Source organism: Homarus americanus, unplaced genomic scaffold, assembly GCF_018991925.1.
Source record: "Homarus americanus isolate GMGI-L3 unplaced genomic scaffold, GMGI_Hamer_2.0 scaffold50564, whole genome shotgun sequence".
NCBI classification, from domain to species: domain Eukaryota; kingdom Metazoa; phylum Arthropoda; class Malacostraca; order Decapoda; family Nephropidae; genus Homarus; species Homarus americanus.
In genome coordinates, this window is record NW_024715014.1 from 5,181,044 (window position 1) to 5,200,551 (window position 19,508).

The 19,508-nt window shown below is 37.8% G+C and overlaps 1 protein-coding gene across 4 annotated transcripts in view; it reads left to right on the top strand.

Annotated features, from left to right (window-relative positions):
- LOC121854017 (GATOR complex protein WDR59-like) overlaps nt 1-19,508 on the top strand; it is a 57,589-nt gene that overhangs the window by 21,111 nt on the left and 16,970 nt on the right. For 2 of the 4 annotated variants that reach the window (XM_042348413.1, XM_042348422.1), the window contains exons 12-20: nt 5,455-5,619; nt 7,000-7,095; nt 7,531-7,657; nt 9,941-10,173; nt 10,853-10,977; nt 11,368-11,449; nt 16,279-16,397; nt 17,486-17,609; nt 18,676-18,705. In XM_042348413.1, coding sequence (XP_042204347.1) covers nt 5,455-5,619; nt 7,000-7,095; nt 7,531-7,657; nt 9,941-10,173; nt 10,853-10,977; nt 11,368-11,449; nt 16,279-16,397; nt 17,486-17,609; nt 18,676-18,705 — 1,101 coding nt within the window. The remainder of the gene's footprint in view (nt 1-5,454; nt 5,620-6,999; nt 7,096-7,530; nt 7,658-9,940; nt 10,174-10,852; nt 10,978-11,367; nt 11,450-16,278; nt 16,398-17,485; nt 17,610-18,675; nt 18,706-19,508) is intronic. The other 2 variants (XM_042348417.1, XM_042348430.1) reach the window with 1 other exon arrangement.

The following is a 19,508-nucleotide window of genomic DNA, read 5'->3' on the forward strand; positions in this document are numbered from 1 at the left end:
TATATATTTGTAAAATTGTACTGTGATATTTTTATGAAGATTAATTGGAATATTTTTTTACTGAAATTTATAATTTTTATACATACTGTACATACAGATATTAGGAAATATAGTACTCTATGTAATTAACAAGTGTCTGATTCATGATTGTTATTCACAATGAGATGGCTTTGTCTTGGAAAGTATTCTTCAAACTAAAAATTATTCCTGACATTTCCCTTGCATTTGTAACCCACACTAGGCTCCACACATTCTTTCCTAGTATTGTGCTTGTTGGTCAAGGCAGTTGTAAGGGGAGCAAAGCCTTTTGTATTGGCCTTCATTCCTCAGCAGGCAATGTCTCCCATGTGTTCTGAGGATATGGACTTGTCTTTTTGTGGCCATTTTTGGTTTGTTATAGTATTTGTGTGAGTGATTACAGTGATGACTAGGCTGTATGTAGCAATACACAGATTTATAGTACTGTACTGTACATGTAATGATAATCATTACAGAATTAATACAGTACAGTACTCTACTACTTTGCCATAATAATTCATTATTTATTATTATTAATAAAAGCATTGTACAGTATTTGAAGGTATACTGTACTTTGTAATGTGCACTAAGTATCTTGTTAATTAGAGAGTTTATTGTACAATTTTCAGTGTGGAACAGAAAATGTTGATGATTACAGTCTACAAACCAAAGAATTTACATAATGTCCTGTAAGTGATCTTATACCACTCTTTTTAATGGAGACATAAATTCTCTAATGGATGCTAAAATTACCTGGCCTTAGGTCTCTGAACATGATTTTATAACATGTACTTAAAGTGGTGTAGTTTTTTTATGATTACAGTAAAGGAAAGTATGCAAATAAGGAAGAGGAAATAATTTGGAGGCCTTTAAATACAGTACAGTACTAAGGTTAGGAACACGAGGTAACACATTTTGCAGCAATGATCGAATCTGTTGAAGAAAAAGAAATGTTTACTTTTATAAATTACATTACGTTGTAAAATATTGTAGAGACCCTGAAATTGTAAGTACAGTACAGTACAGTACACTTACTCTCAGTATGAGGATGAAGATGATATGTATAATTGGATATTCCTTGTATGGCAGATTCTGTATGATTTTGGCCTTACTTACTGTATTTATTTATTTATGTTTCTATTTTCCTCTAAATGGGTATTTCAAGAATGCTTCAGGACATTCAATTACAGGATTGAGAGGTGCCGGATAAAGAGTTTTCCGGTGAGTTGAAAGTCACTCTTAGGATCCCCCAATAAATCCTGCAATGCACTAAAGATATTGAAGAGCACTGTACTAGAGTAAATGATGGTATATGAGTGTTACAGGAACAGATATAAATTGATTAACAGTACAGTATGTGTATGCCTCTGTTATTTGTGTAAGGTATCAATTGGGCCTCCAATGTTTGTATATAACACATAATATTGAATATACTGTAGATGAATAAAGTCTTCATTGAAACAAAGTTAAGGTCATTTTTATTTCACCATGAGAATGATGCTTTCGAATATACAGTGACCCCTCCGTTAACGAACTCAATCCGTTCCAGAAGGTCGTTCGTTAACCGAAAAGTTGGTTAACCGAAACCATTGTTTCAATGGGTTTTTGGGTAATTGGTTCCAGCTCACCGAAAATTTCCTAAATTCAACAAAAATGGTAGAAAAGTTCACTTACTTTGAGGTGTGTTTGTAGAAGGCTCCTGGACGATGATGATGATGATGGGATTTAGAATGGGGGTGGAGGAGAAGGAAGAAGAGAAGGCATTGGGGTGGAAGAGAAGTCACCCCATGGCGCCATTTCACCCATAAAATCTTAGCTCTCTTGGTGTAATTAAAGATTATTTTCTTTAAATCAACACTGCACTGCATTATATATTGTCAATATGTAAAATATATTTCAAAATGACCAATAATTTGCTTGGAAACACAGAAAAAAAGCTTTTAGTTGAAGAGAGTCTCAAGCAAGATGTTACCTCCAGTGAAAACAGAGAGAGACTAACTCCTGTTTGCTGTGTTAAGAGGCTGGATGCCGCCCATTAAACTAGTCACTTTACCTTCAATTATGTTCAATAATTGTTAAAATGACTAAAAAATTGAATATTATACTTTTAAAATTATTGAATAGTATAAACTTCTTGATATTTACTAAAATAGTAAGGAATTTAAGCCCTAGAACCGATTAATGTATTGGCGGACTGATACTAAAGCTGGTTGCCCGGTCAGTGCAAGCGAAAACATGTTGAGGTCGGTTCGTAAGAACTTCGTTAACCGAATTTTTTTTCGTTAACCGAATTGAAGATCCTTATGGAAGGCAGTTCGCTTAATCGAAATTACGTTAACCGAGGTGTTCGTTAAAAGAGGGGTCACTGTATTGATAAATGATAGTGATGAATGTAAAAGTTTATTAGATGGTAAGTATGGCATTGTTGTCAGAGGAAATGTGTTCTCTCTGTGGCCTGCTCTCCTTTTTTGTTGTTTGTATACAGGAGAGTGAAGTTATAGCTCTTTACTTTGGAAGGTTATGGGATTTGGGAGAAGTGTCCTAGTTTGGACCGGGGACTTTCTGCATGATTGCAAGCAGTGTATGGTGATTAATGTTACAAAATCTTCATGTCTACCCGTGACAAGCGAGGTACAGAGTATTGAACCCGTTTTTGTTTGTTTCATCAATGACATGCTGGAAGCTATACACTCCTCCATACAAATGTTTATGGACGATGCCAAATTATTCAGAGAAATTAAGAACCAAACAGACTGTGAAGAGCTACAGAAAGATCTCTGTGAGCTTCAAGAATGGTCGAAGAAATGGCTGCTAAGATTTAATGTCACAAAGTGTAAGAGGATGCACCTGGGTCGTTCCAACGGTCAGGAGGCGTATCACATGTTCCAGCGGGATGAAGAAACTGCATTAATAAAGACCGAATGCGAATAAGACCTGGGTGTGTATGTTGACAATGAACTGAAGTTCTTGGACCATTGTGAGAAGAAGGTGAATCAAGCAACTGGACTAGTAGGTATTATAAGAAAATAGTTCAGATATCTAGACGGTCTGTCTCTCGTAATGATCTTCAAGAGTGAGGTGCTTCCTTGCCTGGAGTACTGTTACCCTGTCTGGTCCCCGAGATATGCTAGAGACTGTCAATTGATTGAAAATGTCCAAAGGAGGGCCACCAGACTGGTGCCTGCACTTTGGCACCTCAGTTTTCCAGAGAGATTATAGCGCCTGCAACTGCCTAGCTTATACTACAGCCGGGCAAGGGGTGACCTAATTTCCATACCTGGAAATGACAAGGAATCAGAGCTCAAGGTTGAAGGAGCCACAAGTCCAGAAAACTGTGAGGGCAAACTTTTTCGGAGTGACAATTGTGAGCTCTTGGAACAGCATGCCTGAGAGTGTTGTGATGGCACTGAGTGTGAACTCTTTCAGGACCAGACTTGACTAACACTGGAGCAGGTTCAGATACATTCAGGAGCCGGTGCAAGCCCAGTATTTGCCACCAGCGCATAACAAAGATGTGGCTGAATGCCCAAGCAGCTAACGAGCCGATCAGTGGCAAAGAGGATAAAAGTAAAAGTGTGTGTGTGTGTGTGTGTGTGTGTGTGTGATTTTGGGGTGTGTTGGTGATGTTGGGATGTGTGGGTGGTGTTGGAGTGTGTGTGTATGTGTGTGTGTGTGAGGTTGGGTGTGTGGCTGTCTGTGAGCAGTGGTGAAGTTTCCCACGTCCGTGCTAGGAGTTGTTAATTGCTATTTTTCATCTCCTATTTTTAGGTAGATATACTTTACATAATTTTACTCTGTTACATGCACACACACTCTTCATACAGAAGAGTATGTTGAAAGTTGCAGGCTGAGAATGCATTCCTCCCTACTTACATTAATTCTTATTGGGAAAATTGCCCCGATATTTATAGTTTCATTAATTGCAATGGCTTTTAGGAATGTATTCCTTGTGATAACCGGGGTATTCCCACTTGGACTTTTTTGAGCATGAGAGAGAGATAAGATTTATTTTTTATTCTAATACAGGCATCCTCAGGTTATGGAAGGGTTATTTTCCGGAAAATCTTTACCCGATGAGGTAAAAAAATTCATGGCTAGAGGTGAATAAATACCGTACAGCATATACCAATTCCAAAATACCTGTAGTGCAATTTTTAATCATTTCACTGGCAAAATTGCATTACTGTACAGTACTGTATCTGTATTTTGACTGAAAATTTATAGTCTCACTCTGGTGAAATAACAGAAATGCCTTAGGCTCCAAAAAATTTTCTGTGTGGTGTCATGTGTGGGAAGGTGTCTGCAATGGACATGAGTCCTACAGAAAGTTGGATTTTGAGAATGTTCCCCGCTGATCTGACTGTGATGAATGATGATGACCCAACTAAAGAAAAGCTGATTAATCTTAAAAACTCGACTAATCTGAAAAACAAATTTGATATAGTGGGAGTGATTTTTATGGATGAAACTGACAAATTCATTCCTACTTTTCACTTAATGTGTCCTCCAGAAATGTTGTTCCCTTTGTCACCATTTACAGTATGCCTGTGAGACTGGGTTAGGTTTCCTAGTAGCAATGAAGACAAAGGCCAGGAACTACCTGAAAGCTGACAATGACATTCAAGTTAAGTTGTCAACAAAACTCCTGGAGCAGATAAAGTGATTGAGGCGAGGCATCAGCAATGTTCTTGTTTTTGGTGTTTTAAATGTGTGTATTATTGATCAACATGAGTGTCATATGTTCTCTCTTTGGTCACAGTTTATTGCATAATACAATACCACCATCATAAATGCTGTGCCTTTCTACCTCTCTTTCACTCTCCATTTCTTTTTCCCAAATTGCATTGGCCAGTCAATGAGTTTAAATAGGTCATGGGGTGGGGGTATTGGACTGGTCATGTGGAACCAAGGAGTAAAAAGCAGAAAGAAAGGTTAAGAGTCCCTGCCCTCAAGAGAGACGTGCATTTGTCAGGGATTCTCTGAAGTACATTCAAAAATAATAATACCTGTAATAACGGTATAGGATTTTGAAATTACTATATACACCTGTACAGTAAATTTATTCAAATATTTTTCTTAGTTCTTCATAATTAGAAATCTTTGACTACTTTAAGATTATAATAGTTCACACTTGTTTCCTTTACTTTTTGACCACCCTGTATATTCACCTGTACTGTGCCTCCTAACATCTACAAGATGGAAGAATAGGTCCTTGTGAATACCTGTATTGGGTGCAATTTTAGACAAAAAGATAATATACCCTAATGGACATAATACTGTATTAAAACTTGATATAAACTGTATCAATTGTTTTATGAATGTGACAGATTTGCACAGGGTATTTTGAAGCTGTTAAATATGTTTTTCTCATATTATATTTCAGAGAATACTAATGATATTGTTTTTGATTAACATAAATTATTGTATTTATTGCAGACAGAGATAGAGAAGCGTTTGTGCCAGGTAACAGCGAAGCACAGGAGCCATACAGTGTGCCTCACCATTAACTTCCCTCTCACTTATCCTCGACAACACACGCCCAATTTCAGGTTCTCATTTGGAACCACTATTGATTATGCCTGCAAGGCAGAGCTATTAAAAGTAAGATCATCGTCTCAAAATTACGTATTGTAATACTGTATAGTAAGTAAGGTAAATACAGTAGTACAGTACTGTACTACTGTATGTTTTATATATTAACTGACAAAAGTAATGCTTGATACCACTTCCACATTATCATGTGATACAGCAATTGTTTCATTTTGTAAATTTAAAACAAAACAAAATAAATTATATCTTCTTTTCAGTATTATTCAGTATGCAGTCATTTTATTGCTAGTATTCCACACTAGGCAGCTCATGTAATGCGGTTCATTATCTATGTTTGTCTTTGGTACCCCCAAAATGTTCTACACTACTGAGGGTATACACAAACACTTGTTATCTTGAAAATAGGTTCTTATTCTTGTACGGGAGATATACAGGGGAACTAATAAGACAGAGCGCTTCCACACCTTAAGGACTGGTGGTCTCAACTCTTTGTATCACTCCGCGCTGGCATGTACAGATGCCAGCATTCACAAGCTGAATACATAAAATGTAAATATGATAATTCACATACATAACATGGTGCATAATATATGGAAATATTACATAGGATTAATACATGTTCTGTAATACTTTACTATACATAATTAATAGAGTAATATAAGAATACACAGCTTAAGGTACTACTTCGTGTCCATATTATACACATTACACCAGTTGGTCTACACATATAAGACCTGACATTAGTGGCCCTTGTCTATCTATCATCCCTTACTGCAACTGTCACCCTGAGTTTTTTGGACTAGACAAATGAGGCGCATGGGATTGTATGCAAGGAAGTGAACATTTGTGGAGGTGGTGGGTTACTGGGCTATAACTGTGTGGTTGCGCTCCCTCCCAATGTGATGTCACGGCCTACACACTCCCTGAGTGGCAGCCACACGTCTGTGAGTCAGCTGGGTGATTGCCTGGCTAAGCTGTGTTGTGCTGCCCAGAGGATGGTTTGAGTGTGTAAAGAGCTATTTTTTTTTTACATATAATATGTGCAATTGAATTTTATGAGATGCTATGTATTGATTTTATTGTTTATCATAGCAATAAATATGGCGGCTCATTCCCGCTGCGAGCGGGATTCAAACTTACGATTCTAGCTGATTTTGGAGGAATTTTGATATTTATTATTATTATTTTATTTTAGTGCCGGTTAGTTAAATCTACCGGTTGCATGGATTCCGGATATCCGGGATTATACTGTACAGTATATGGAATGCATTTACTCCCAAACCACTGAAAACAAGGGGATTTTACTGTAGTGCTGTAGTTGCTAAGCCATTTTCATTAGAATTTCTATTTCTGCATGGAGCTGGGAACATAACCACACAAATGTTGTTGTTGTCTTGTATCCTGTATGTTAAGTTGTGGATTTTATTTCAGGTATTGAAAAGTACAGCAAGTCAGTACCAACGGAAACATAAAGCTTGCTTGGAACCCTGCATAAGGGTTTTTGTGATTCAGTTAAAGGCCTTATTGGTAAGTATACCTATGATACAATTAATGCCTTGTATTTACTTCAGTGCTCACCCTTTTCACTTCTTTTTCAACTTATTGGCTGGTCAAGTGGTCATTAAGTCAGTTTTCTTTTGCACATTGATAGCAAAAAGGCCAGTTTGATAACTTTCAAGGTGTTGGGCATTTCCTGTGCTACGTGTTCATCAGCACTAACCACCTGACCAGAGATATATAAACTGTGAAAGTTACTGCATTCCTTAAAATTCTCAAAACAACCTCAACTGTCCTAAAAGGTCTCTAATGTTGAACCCTCACAAGGTAACTCAGTACATATATTACAGTTGATATGAAGGCACACATGTTATATAAAAGACCAGCATTCATTTATTGCATTGATGTTAATTGCTTCATATAAATTTTTTTGTACAGTATCAGTGTTTTATGTGTTTATTACAGGGAGACGATAGAATGAATTCTGTTGAGGCTCAATTGGGCAGTGGTTACCCAGGGCAGGTGTATGGAAGCTACCAAGACCACAGAGTTCCCTTTCCTAGAACGTCTGGTGCTCGATTTTCCAGTGCGGGTTGGTAGTAAAAGAAGTATATTGTACATATGAATAGCATGGTTACGTTTATTGTTATTACATTACAATACAGTAAATTATATAATTTAAGGAGGTTAATTATATTACTAACTTGTCAAAGAGAACATAGGTTAGAAGTATTTTTCTCACACCTGTACTGTATTATGGCTCACCTATAATGGGAGAGTCAACATCTACGTAGGTAAAGAAGTTTAATTGGGGGTTTTTGTGTGTGTTTCCCTCCTGTAGTCATCGTTTTCTTAAAATAATATCGACAGTACCAGTAAATGTGAGAAATAAATACTACAGATAATACCAAATAAATAAATTACAACAAAAATTACTGTACTGTATTGCCATTTAGCTGCTAGACAACATAATTTGTCAATAGTTTCACTACTCAGGGAGACAGCTCAGAGCAGCTGAGATCCCTCACTCTCCCCTCCTCTTAACACACAGAAAGTTTAATCCCTTTTTTGTTAACCCTTAAGCCCTGGGTGACGTTCCAGAACGTCCGCCTATTTTCCCGCCATTTTTTTTATTTACAGGTTGACAGTCCCTTATCTGAAATCCTTGGGACCAGATGCATTTCGGTTTTCAAAATTTTTCGGATTTCATTATGGTTATTAGGGGATGCTGGTGGTAGAGTGGTACCGCTCTTGCCTTCGCAAGCGAGATGTCACAGGTTCGACTCCCGGGCCGGTGGAAGTTGTTTGGACACACTTCCTAGCCCCCATTAGTCCCTGTTCACCTAGCAGTAAAGTAGGTACCTGTTGTAAGTCGAAAGTTGCGAATTCGTATTCAGGGACAAGTTGTTGGAGCTTCCAATAACTTGATGACACAAACCATTGACTCTTCAGGCTTCTATGCCCTTGACTCTTCAGGCTTCTATGCCCTTGACTCTTCAGGCTTCTATGCCCTTGACTCTTCAGGCTTCTATGCCCTTGACTCTTCAGGCTTCTATGCCCTTAACTCATGAGACATAAAGGGAGACATAAAGGCAAGCATGAACTTAGCATGCTTCCCTGTTGGGCGCTGTAAACGCTTCTGCGCTTCACCTTACACAAGGATGTAGGGGAGTGCCCAATAAAAAAAAAAAAAAAAAAAAATTTTTTTTTTTTTTACAGAGATCAGCCCACCCGGGCTCAGGTCACTGACCCACATCGGGGCCTGGGGGGTGAAAATGTAATAGTAATAATAATAATAATAATAATAATGATAATACAGTAATAATAATAATTATTCATGGTGAATAAAATTTTTAATAAAAAATACACAAAAATAAAATAAGAATGATAACAATAATAATAATAATAATAATAATAAAGAAATACAAGAATGAAAAAAGATCAAAAGTGAGAAACACGACCTACACCTATGAATTATTATTATTATTATTATTATTATTATTATTATTATTATTATTATTATTATTATTATTATTATTATTATTATTATTATTATTATATTTTAGCCCCCAGGCCCCAATGTGGGTCAGTGACCTGTGCCCGGGTGGGCTGATCCCTGTATAAAAAAAAAAAAAAACCTAACCATTCTGAAAACCGAAAAATTCCAAAAACCGAAATGCATCTGGTCCCAAGGATTTCGGATAAGGGATTGTCAACCTGTATTATTATTGTTATCATTGTTATTTTATTTTTGTATGTATTTTTTCTTAAATTTTTTTTACTATGAATAATTAGAATAATTATATTATTATCATTATTATTATTATAATTATTATTATAATTATTATTACTATTACATTTTCCTCCCCAGGCCCCTATGTGGGTCAGTGACCTGTGCCGGGTGGGCTAATCTCCACAAAAAAAAAAACTTAAGGTTTTCAGAGCTTTTCGGTTTTCGGAATTTCGGATAAAGGGTTGTCAACCTGGTATTTATTTTTTTATTATTATTTTTGGAAAAGTTGATTTTTTCTCGATTTAACCTCGCTGGGGGGTTACTGCCAACAGCACCCTAACCCAGGGCTTAAGGGTTAAGTCACATTAGAGTATTGTAATGATTTTTTTACAACTTTTAAAGTTTCATTACACGTAACAATATATGAGGCGGCTGGGCTAGAACAACCTCCATACATGCTCTTCATTTTCTTGTTTTATATTATATGTTATTTATTTCTAAGCTACATTTGAGCATTGTAATGATTTTTTTACAACTTTTATACTGTAGTGTACACACTTTCATATAACTGATCAATACATTTGTTTATTTTGATAAAAAGTAAATGCATGACCAAATTTAGAAGTTTTAACTTCTTCACAGGAATTCTGGTGTGTTTTTCACGACCTACATTTATGAAGAAAGGTTCTTCTCGTACTGAGTCATCTACACCACGGTCCCTGTCAGCTCTGGGTGCATACATTACCAATTTCATGCCTCAGATGTCTGGCACAGTACCAACCTCTCCAAAGTACAACTACATGTATCCTGCTATGAGTCATAGTCCATCAGCAGAGCAAAGCATCTCTATTTCCAATTACTATTACCAAGACAAGGTGTGTTTATTGTTAATAATCTATAGAATATAAGGCCCTTTTTCAGTAAAACATCTGTTATACACAATAAGATGTCTCAGAATGAGCAAACATTGGTTATGTCAGTAATCAGTGAACAGGGAAATTGCTCTCTCAGTGAGGCTTAAGTTAGTTGTAACTGGGGAAAGATGCCAGTGGCTTGCTTAATTCCCCCATTGTCCCCGATGAGTTTTTTGTCTTCAATCATGGAGTCATTGTTATTACTAGAGGAAACCAGAGTGCCTGAAGGACTCCTGTGATGATTGGTAAGGTCACACTGAATATTACCTTTCTTAAATCTGACCTGGGATGCAATAATGAGAGGCCAGTATGCTACAGGTACAGTAGTTAGTGATTTGAGTAATACATCTGTACAGTATAGCCATTTGAATGTACTGTACAGTACTAGACCTGATTATGAGCAGTTATATTTTATCACCTTGTTGATCATCAGCTGTATTCTCCGCTTTTCTTAAATGGTGGCAGTTTAATTCCTTTTTGACTAATTATAGTTATATATTTTTTGGATATATATTGTGGGCTATGACAACAAAAGTTTTACCAGGTAACCTCAACATGCAACTAGTCAAGGTAACCATATTCATTGCATGACTTTAACCTTGATAACAATTTTATTATTTTTCAATGTTCTTCATTTCAGAAAGTAAAGAGCAAACGTGGCAAGAGTGAGGATGAAGCAGGACGATCCTTTAAGGCAGGAGTTGTGTTAATTTATGATATTAAATCCCTGATGCCTTTTTCAAAAGATCTTGGATCATCTTATGTGTAAGTTTCTTGCTTCTTTGTTACAATATTTTAAACTACTATACTGTACTTTTTTCTTTACAAAAATTGATAAGGTACTGGTAATTAAGAATGAAAGTAAATCTGTACTGTACAGTACAGTATAGTGTAAAATGAGGTGTAGTATACCTGGTAAGTTAACAGATAATATAAAAGAGAGCCACAAGTAGAGTTTGAAATTGCAATTATCCCTCGTTTAATGATCATTCGTGTAGCTTTATTTCGGATTAGCAATGCTCGATTCGCTGAGAAAAATTCAGGACATATTACTGGTTTCGGGTGAAAAGTGATTGGTTGAACTTTTAATATTTTTAGAAATTTTGTCATTTTTATTTTTATCGACTTCATGTTGATTGTCATCATTGTTGACAGGTTAGATGAAAATGATGTTGTCGGCACATGTACACGTAACAGGGATGTGGCTGCTGCAGTTGGTCGAAAAGATCTTGTTCAGGTTAGTACTGTAATAAGAAACATATTTACTATCTGTCTACAGTAGTTCCTGAGTGTTTCATGAATTTACCATTCATGAATATATTTTCACAAACAGTTTAAATGTTATTTTATTAACCATGCATGTACCCTCATACCTTTCACAGTTAGCCCAAGGCAAGTGGTAAAATTAGATAAAAAAGAAGAAAAAATATTGATGATAAAAAATAATAATCTGAACTTTACTGCAGTACAGTACAGTACAGTACAGTACAGTACAGCATATTCAATAGTAAACACTTTATGCATCAATATGTCGAGGTAAACCTTGTTGGTGTGTGTTCATATAATCTGGGTTGAGACATATGTAACCTAATTTTATCACCTTGCACCTGTAAAAATTACATTAAAATGATAGGAACAAAATAAATTACACTACAAACAAATAGTTTCAGTTAAAAAATTATCTGATACAGTGGATTGTGGTGATGGTGCTATTGGTGAACAGGAAGGTCATGGCAGGTGGGTATAGTGAGCCACACCTTGCTGTGATGTCTTGATGATGTATGATCTCACTCAGCCATAACACAACCTTGCTACTGCTAACACCACCTCCCACACCTATGATGACCTTATGCTACTTCTGTAACCAAACAAAAGTTATGCTTTTAACGGTAGCAAATAATTGAGCAAGTAAGTGTTGTGGAGATACAGGTGGTCAGGACAGTCATGGTGTGTCTTGGCCATCCTAATTTGATTGGATTGTTCCCACATATACCATCAATTGTATATTAAACATCAATTAATTAAATTATCTCAGGACATTCTAAATGCTTCTCTATTATGGTTACATATGATAAACTACAGTAACTGGTCATAATCTGCTTACAAGTGACACAGCATCAAAGATCACCACAGGAGTTGAGTGAAAAGGTACAGTTCTGTTCAAAAGTTCATTACACATCCGTGGTAAAGGTCAGAATACACCCGGGTATAAACTAGCAGGAGTGTGAACTGGCCTGCTACACTGGCACTCATTTTTTGTACATAAAGTAATTGTGTGCTATTCTGTTTTCTGATAAGCTATGTGTCAATCTTATTGTTTATCAGAGCAATTTTTGTTCATTTTTTATGTATGCAATTTAGAGTTTGTTCGAATTAGGCTGCCCTTGAGCTCACTAAATCACCAAACTCAGATCCACATTGTTTATATGGAGTGTAATAAGTGTTAACCCGTACGTTGCCACAAGATATTATAGTTAAATGACAGGCCAGCGCCGGCCAAAACAATGTTTTTTTTTTCTTACAGAAATCATCTCAGAATGTTTAACAATCTATGTAAAACAAAACAAAAATTTCTTGTTGAGCGTTGGTAGCCCAATATAGGGACCTCTTGGCATGATTTATGTCCGTCACCATGGGAACGGCTGCCAGCTGTTATCCTCTCCCTGCTAGTACTCAATACACTGTTGCCACATCATGCACCTTCTTTGTATTGTATATGAGTACAGCATAGTCTTGATTTACGCGGATTTTGTTTACGCGTTTGGTCATTTACGCGGCACCTTGCCAGAATAACAATTTTATATTACGCGGTTCATTGCATCATTTACACGGCAAGCGGCGCGAGAGGTCCAGATGCGCCAATTATTATTCACGCGGTACATTCTTGACCATGCGTAGGAAGTGGCGCGGGGAGGGTGCGCAGTATGTCGCTGTTGCGTTATCGCTGACATCATATGACGTATCGGACTGTGATTGGGCCACTTATCCTTACCTCCCTCTGCCGCTAGCTGTGATTGGTCTTATGTAATATGACGTGCCCAGCCACGGGAGGTAAGGAGTCACTGACCCAGCCGGGCCAGTTTCATTGTTCTCAGTCTCCGCGTATACTGTTCTCTCTTGTGCCCGCTAATCTGTTCAACAATGGCTTCCGCTGGACCCCCACCACCCCAGAAAAACCTTGAATTACCTGGACGAAGCCGCCCCAAGCCCAAGAAGATACGATGCGCCCTAAGTTACGAAGTAAAATACAAAATCGTCCAGGAATTAGAAAAGGGAACCCGACAAGTTGATCTCGCGTGCCAGCATGGAGTTAACGAATCTACGATTCGTACAATCAAAAAGGATGCCGCCAAGATAAAAGAACACATGAGCATCACAAAGTCTGCAGGTGCTTCAATGGTGAAGTATTGTTAGAATAAGGTGCTGCTCAAGACTGAGAATTTACTGGTGAGCTACTTGATTCGTCAGGCAAGACGGAACGTGGCGGTCGACACGCGGGCAGTGCAGGACTACGCCCGAGAACTCTACGAATCAGTGGCGCGAAAGATGGGAATTGCAGAGCCCAAACCCTTCACTGCTTCCTCTGGGTGGCTGCAAGGGTTTAAAAAACGCAACAAGATCACGAACATTAACATTGTTGGTGTAGGAGCGAGTGCTGACCGTGCTGCGGCGATGGATTTTCCTCCATTCTTACAAGAAATTATGGAGGAAGGATAGTACACCGATGACCAGGTGTTCAACATGGATGAATCAGGGCTGTTTTGGAAGAAATTACCTTCCAAGACCTTCGTTGTCAAGTCTGCCAGCAAGTGTCGGGGCCGGAAGTTGCAGAAGGAGCACATCACCGTCCTGTTCACCACCAATGCCTCCGGCACCTGTAAGCTCAAGTTGTCGGTGATCCACACAGCCTGCAAGCCGCACGCCTACAAAAACATGGACATGACCAAGCTAAATGTCCACTGGCTAACCGCACGTAAGGCGTGCATGTTCACTGGTCTGTCCCTCTCCTGGTCTGACGACTGTTTCGTTTCCGACGTTAAGAAATTCTGCGAGCAACATAATGTTCCATTTAACATTTTGTTGCCCCTTGACAACGCACCAGGACACTTGCCCCTACTGTTGGATCGTCACCCCAGTGTAAAAGTGGTCTTCCTTCCTCCCAACACTACGTCGTTAATCCAGCCCATGGACCAGGAGTTGATATGCAACGTTAAGGCTGCTTTCTCCGCAAAGAAGTTTAAGCTCCTGAACGACTACACTAACACCAAGTATGAGTTGCGGAACCTTCTGAGTGGCACAGATAGCGAGAGAGAGGACGAGGATCCACAAGAAGAGTTGGTGGAGCATGAAGTGCGAGTAAAACAGTTTTGGAAAATGTTTAACGTCAAGAAAGCTGTTGATTTCTTGGTGGAGGCATGGGGGCAGCTGTCTGTGGCAACGATTCGTCACACGTGGCGGTATGTGTTGCAAGGTATTCCAGGTGGGAGGCAGAGGCAACCTGTGGCTGGTGAAGCTCAGTTTGTTGCAGTGGTAGTGGACCTTGCAAGAGAGGCTGTACAGAGTGTTACAGCTGCAGGCTTCTCCGAGACCACCAACGACGACATCATGGAGGTAATCAGGAAGATGTTGGAAGATGATGACATCAGTGAGGAGGCAGGTGGTGCGGCAGAACGAGAACAGAAGTTAACACATGGTGATGTAAAGGATGCCATCGAGTTTGCCGAGAAACTCAAGCTCATCCTTTCCAAAGACACTCTCAATCACCGATATGAAGTCTCCAATAACCATCTAGACCAAACTATGGAGCCGTATATCAAGATGTATCACGACCACATCAACGCTAGCTGTCAGCGTAACACCACCGACTTCTTCACCCGCAACCCACCACAACCACAGCCAGCCCAAGTCAGTGATAGTGACAGTGATGATGACTTTGAGGGGTTTGTCAGGGAGGCCCTGACATCTGTGGTGGATAGTGAGAGTGATTCACCTGAGGGCCAGTAATCTGCCCTCTGCCTCGGAACCAGCCCCATCCCCGTGTGCCCAGCCATCTCTTCTACTAATGTAAGTGTTAAACCTTGATTTTTCTTTTACCTGGTACAGTATATTATTCTCTTATTGATATTTCTCTTCTATATTATGTGTGTGCATACCATCATAAAATTAAGATTCTATTTTTACTACAACGTACGTATTGTGTTGGAAAAAGTGTAGTTTGGGGGTCGGCCAAGTCTCTATTTCAATTAATCCCATATGTTCTGTTATTTCGTTTATGCGTTTCTCGTTTTATGCAGACCTCCACGGGTTCAATTGACCGTGTAAATCAAGACTATACTGTACATGTACTGTATACTCTCAATGACACTGCTTTTTCTATTTTTAGCCCACAACACATAAGGGTATATTGTAGTGATCACAGTGACGCTTTTTCTGTACACTATTATCGTACATCACAAAGTCTACATAATTGTTATTGTTAAGATTTAGCAAGCAACACACACATGTAGTCAGACTATCAGTGATGTAAGGTGCTTGAGTACATACAGGTCTGTAAAATGCTCTGTATTGATTTTCAACATATTGTTGCTATCAGTGACTGAATATCATTGTAATTTATCACATTTCCCAGTTAATAACAGGCACTATTTACAATGGAGACACATATACTCAATGTCTTGTAGGAGTATGTAGGTGTTTGTATGACTCTTATTACACCCATGCATAAAAAATGACTGAGAGGTTGTGGTTTGATTTGACTAAAAATTATGTCAAATATGACAGTGAGTGTTCATCTGTACTGTACTGTACTGTACTGTATGCTTGCACTTGTTTTCAGTGAGATAAGTGTATTTTTGTTTGTATCTGCTGCTAATATTTTGCGGTCCTTCTCATTGTAAACCAGAACTGTCTGCTAAATATAAAAATTTGTTACCTTGAGACTAAAGCAATTAGAAGATGTCCTGTGTACTGTGCGGAGGTACAGTAGTGTATGCATGTTATCTTGGACCTTGTGATTTGTATTTTGTTTTTTATATTTCCTTTGTTAGCTAATTTTATTTATGACAGGTGTGGTCCCTTGCAGCAGCTACAGCTTCACTTGGTCCTGGTTTGGGTACAAATACTTCTGAATACACGGACTCTCCATGGACTCACCACCCCTTTGCCCGCAAGCTGATTAACTCTATGTATGTACAGTACAGTAATGTGTTTAAAATTTTTAAGAAAAATTAACTTATTAGTCTTTTATAGATGTAACCTAAACCATTATTAGGGTGGAGAATTATTGGATCTCATGGCCTGAAGATGCCTTGAATAAAGACGAAAGTAATATACAGTACACTGTACCTTTGTTAATTTGGATCTGAAATAACCGTGCAGTTCCAAAAAGTTGATTATTATTATAGGAATATACAGTATTATGAAATTATAGGAATAAAATCTGAATTACGTATATTAAGGTACAAAACTATGTTTGGGTGCGTTAGTCGGTGAGGGATGGCAGAAGAGGGAGGGAAGATGGACAACTCACCACCTCCTGCTCGGTAGCCCAAGATCCCTTTATAAGGACAGCGTGCAATTTCACAATAATTCACATATTATTCAGGTTCATTTGGTGCTGGGTTAATAAAACATTATTGACAAATAATTAATTTTCCCCCCAAAATCCAACACTCAATCCCAGATGGGCTATTGTGGTCTCTTGTTTACAGAACATAGCAGTATCAGCTGATTGTTCCTGCTCTCCCGAACAATGTTGCCACCACTCATTAATTCTCAAACACAGGATTTTTTGGTAATTTGAGTGATCCATAGCCTCCTTTTTGTCAAATTAACCTAAATAAGCAAAAGATCACTAAATTAATACTACAATATACCACTACCCGCGTGACCTACAACTATGGTCACATTTCAACCAATTGCGTAAGCAATAACCACGCACTCAAGATCTGCATAAAAAATGAAACCCCACTGTACTATATTGTCACTAAGATCCATATATGACAAAATAACTTTCCTCTAATAACATCATTCTTCACCAAATGTTGGTTTTTAAGGCATAGTTGGGTAAGAAAATTTTATTACTGGGTATGTAGTGTACTGATTTACATATTATGAAGACACACTATAATACAGTATATTAAAACCACGGAAAGACCATATGTAATGCATTAAAAATTGCATAAAGCAAAGCTGTAGATTTTTAAATTATTCTTTAATCATCTTTTTGGCAAGATATTTCTCTTTGAACTAGTTACTAATTGTTTTTCAACAGTTTGGATCACTACCTCACTCTGAATGATGTACAAACAGCAACAATGCTCTGCTGTGTGTTTGGCACAAAAACTGAACCACAGAGTACTGCTTATCCAAGGAAAGGGCGTGCTGAGGCTAGTAGTGTGAGTATTATTTATGATATTGGGAGTTTGCATTTTTTATGTGTACAGTATATGAAATGGATGCTGACTGTTTACTGGTTTATCATTGATTTTATGAGTATTGTTTGGTACAAGATTACTATATTTGTCTTCATTCTTGCAAGTATCAGTTGTGACTTAGGATTCATTAGGTCCCCTGTGATCCTGTCCTAATGGGCCTCAAATTTATTGACACATTGAGATTGTGTCTCAAACTTAATTTCCCAGTAAATTGGGTTTTATTGGGCTCACTGCACCCTCAACTGTTTCTTACAATTTTAATCCAAAAAAATTGGATAATTACATTACAGAGTATTAAGAATTCTGTCTTCTTCAGATAAGTCAGACACTGAATAATTCCGTAAGGATTGATGCCACAATGGCGTCGTGTGAGGCTGAGAGGGTTAATTAGAAAGTAGAGTAAGATAGATAGATAAGAGATAGATAGATAGATAGATAGATAGACTTTATGACTCAAACACAAGGTCTATTTTGATCTTGGTTTATACATGACAATAATAGATATTAGCTTCACTATATTGTACATTTTATTGATGGGAAAACATCTCTAAGGTAATTAATACTATATTAAAACCAATTATGAATGAAGCAATAGTTAAGTAATATTTTGGTGGTGCCTTGGTGTTACATCAGTGAGGCATGTTATTACTGATGAATGAAGGACTAAGTGCAGATCCAATTACTGTGGCTCATACTGTACCTACACTATTAAATAAATGACATACTCTTGGTAATACGTTATTATTTATAAAATTAATATGTTTCTTTTCAGTGTTATGACTTGTATTAACCATATTTTAAAGACAACTGTATTTTGGTGTAATTCTTAGATAGTTCTGTGCCGTTATTATTATTATTTTCTTCTCAATGATTATGAGTTCTGTAGAAATAGTTGTGTTTTTAGGGAACTTTTCTCTGGTACCAGTGTCAGTTTTTTTTAATACTATACTGTGTATGCATTAAGAAATTGAGTTTCAATTATCAGCACTCAAGTATCATTATTTATCTTTCTAAATCTTTCTTTTAGCATCTCTTGCTGGACCGTTTTTGGCGTAAGGTATGTCTTGCCTGTTCTGCTCCACTGATGCCCTGTGCAGCCTTACCTCTCATATGAGGCACTGAGTGTGACAAGGTACCAAGCGCCAAAAATCACAATTAAGAAAAATATTCTTTAAAGTTTGGAAAAATTCAAAATGATGTAACTTTTGAACCAATGAAGATATTGAGTTCATTCAAGTGGCAGTGTGTAGAGCTCTTAAAGCTGGTTTCACAGATACAAAAGTAATAATATTAATTGAAACGATTGTTTATAGTATAAATTGCATTGTTTTCGATGGGTAGTGTTTGTAGTTTCATTAATATACATTGTTGAGGTATACTGTAATTTTCATTACATAGAAGCAATAATGTATTAAGATCACACCAGAAAGTCAAACGTCATTGTACTGTTTGTATAAAAGCAAACAATACTGTACCAGGTATTACCAATATTCTGACCCGGGGGCCAAGCGCCAAAAAGTGTGATAAGACTCGTCACTCGGACGACACAGAACATGACACGCCACGTGCTACCAGCCCACACTCCCACCTTCCTCGCCCTTCCTTCTCTCTGTTTTGTTTATTTTTCTCTCAATGGCCCTCACTCCCTCCTTTCTGCCAGTTGGAAAATAAAAAGGTTCAAGTGTTATTACATAGCATTCCTAGGACATTTTTGTAGAAACATGGACTCCCATTAGCTAATAGACCAGAAAATAATGAGTCGCTATGAGCGAGAGAGCTACGATTAGGGGCTGCAGGCTCTTGTCCTCTTCTCCCCCCCAGTCCGCCTCGAGGTGCAGATCACGTACTGTAGAGGCGATT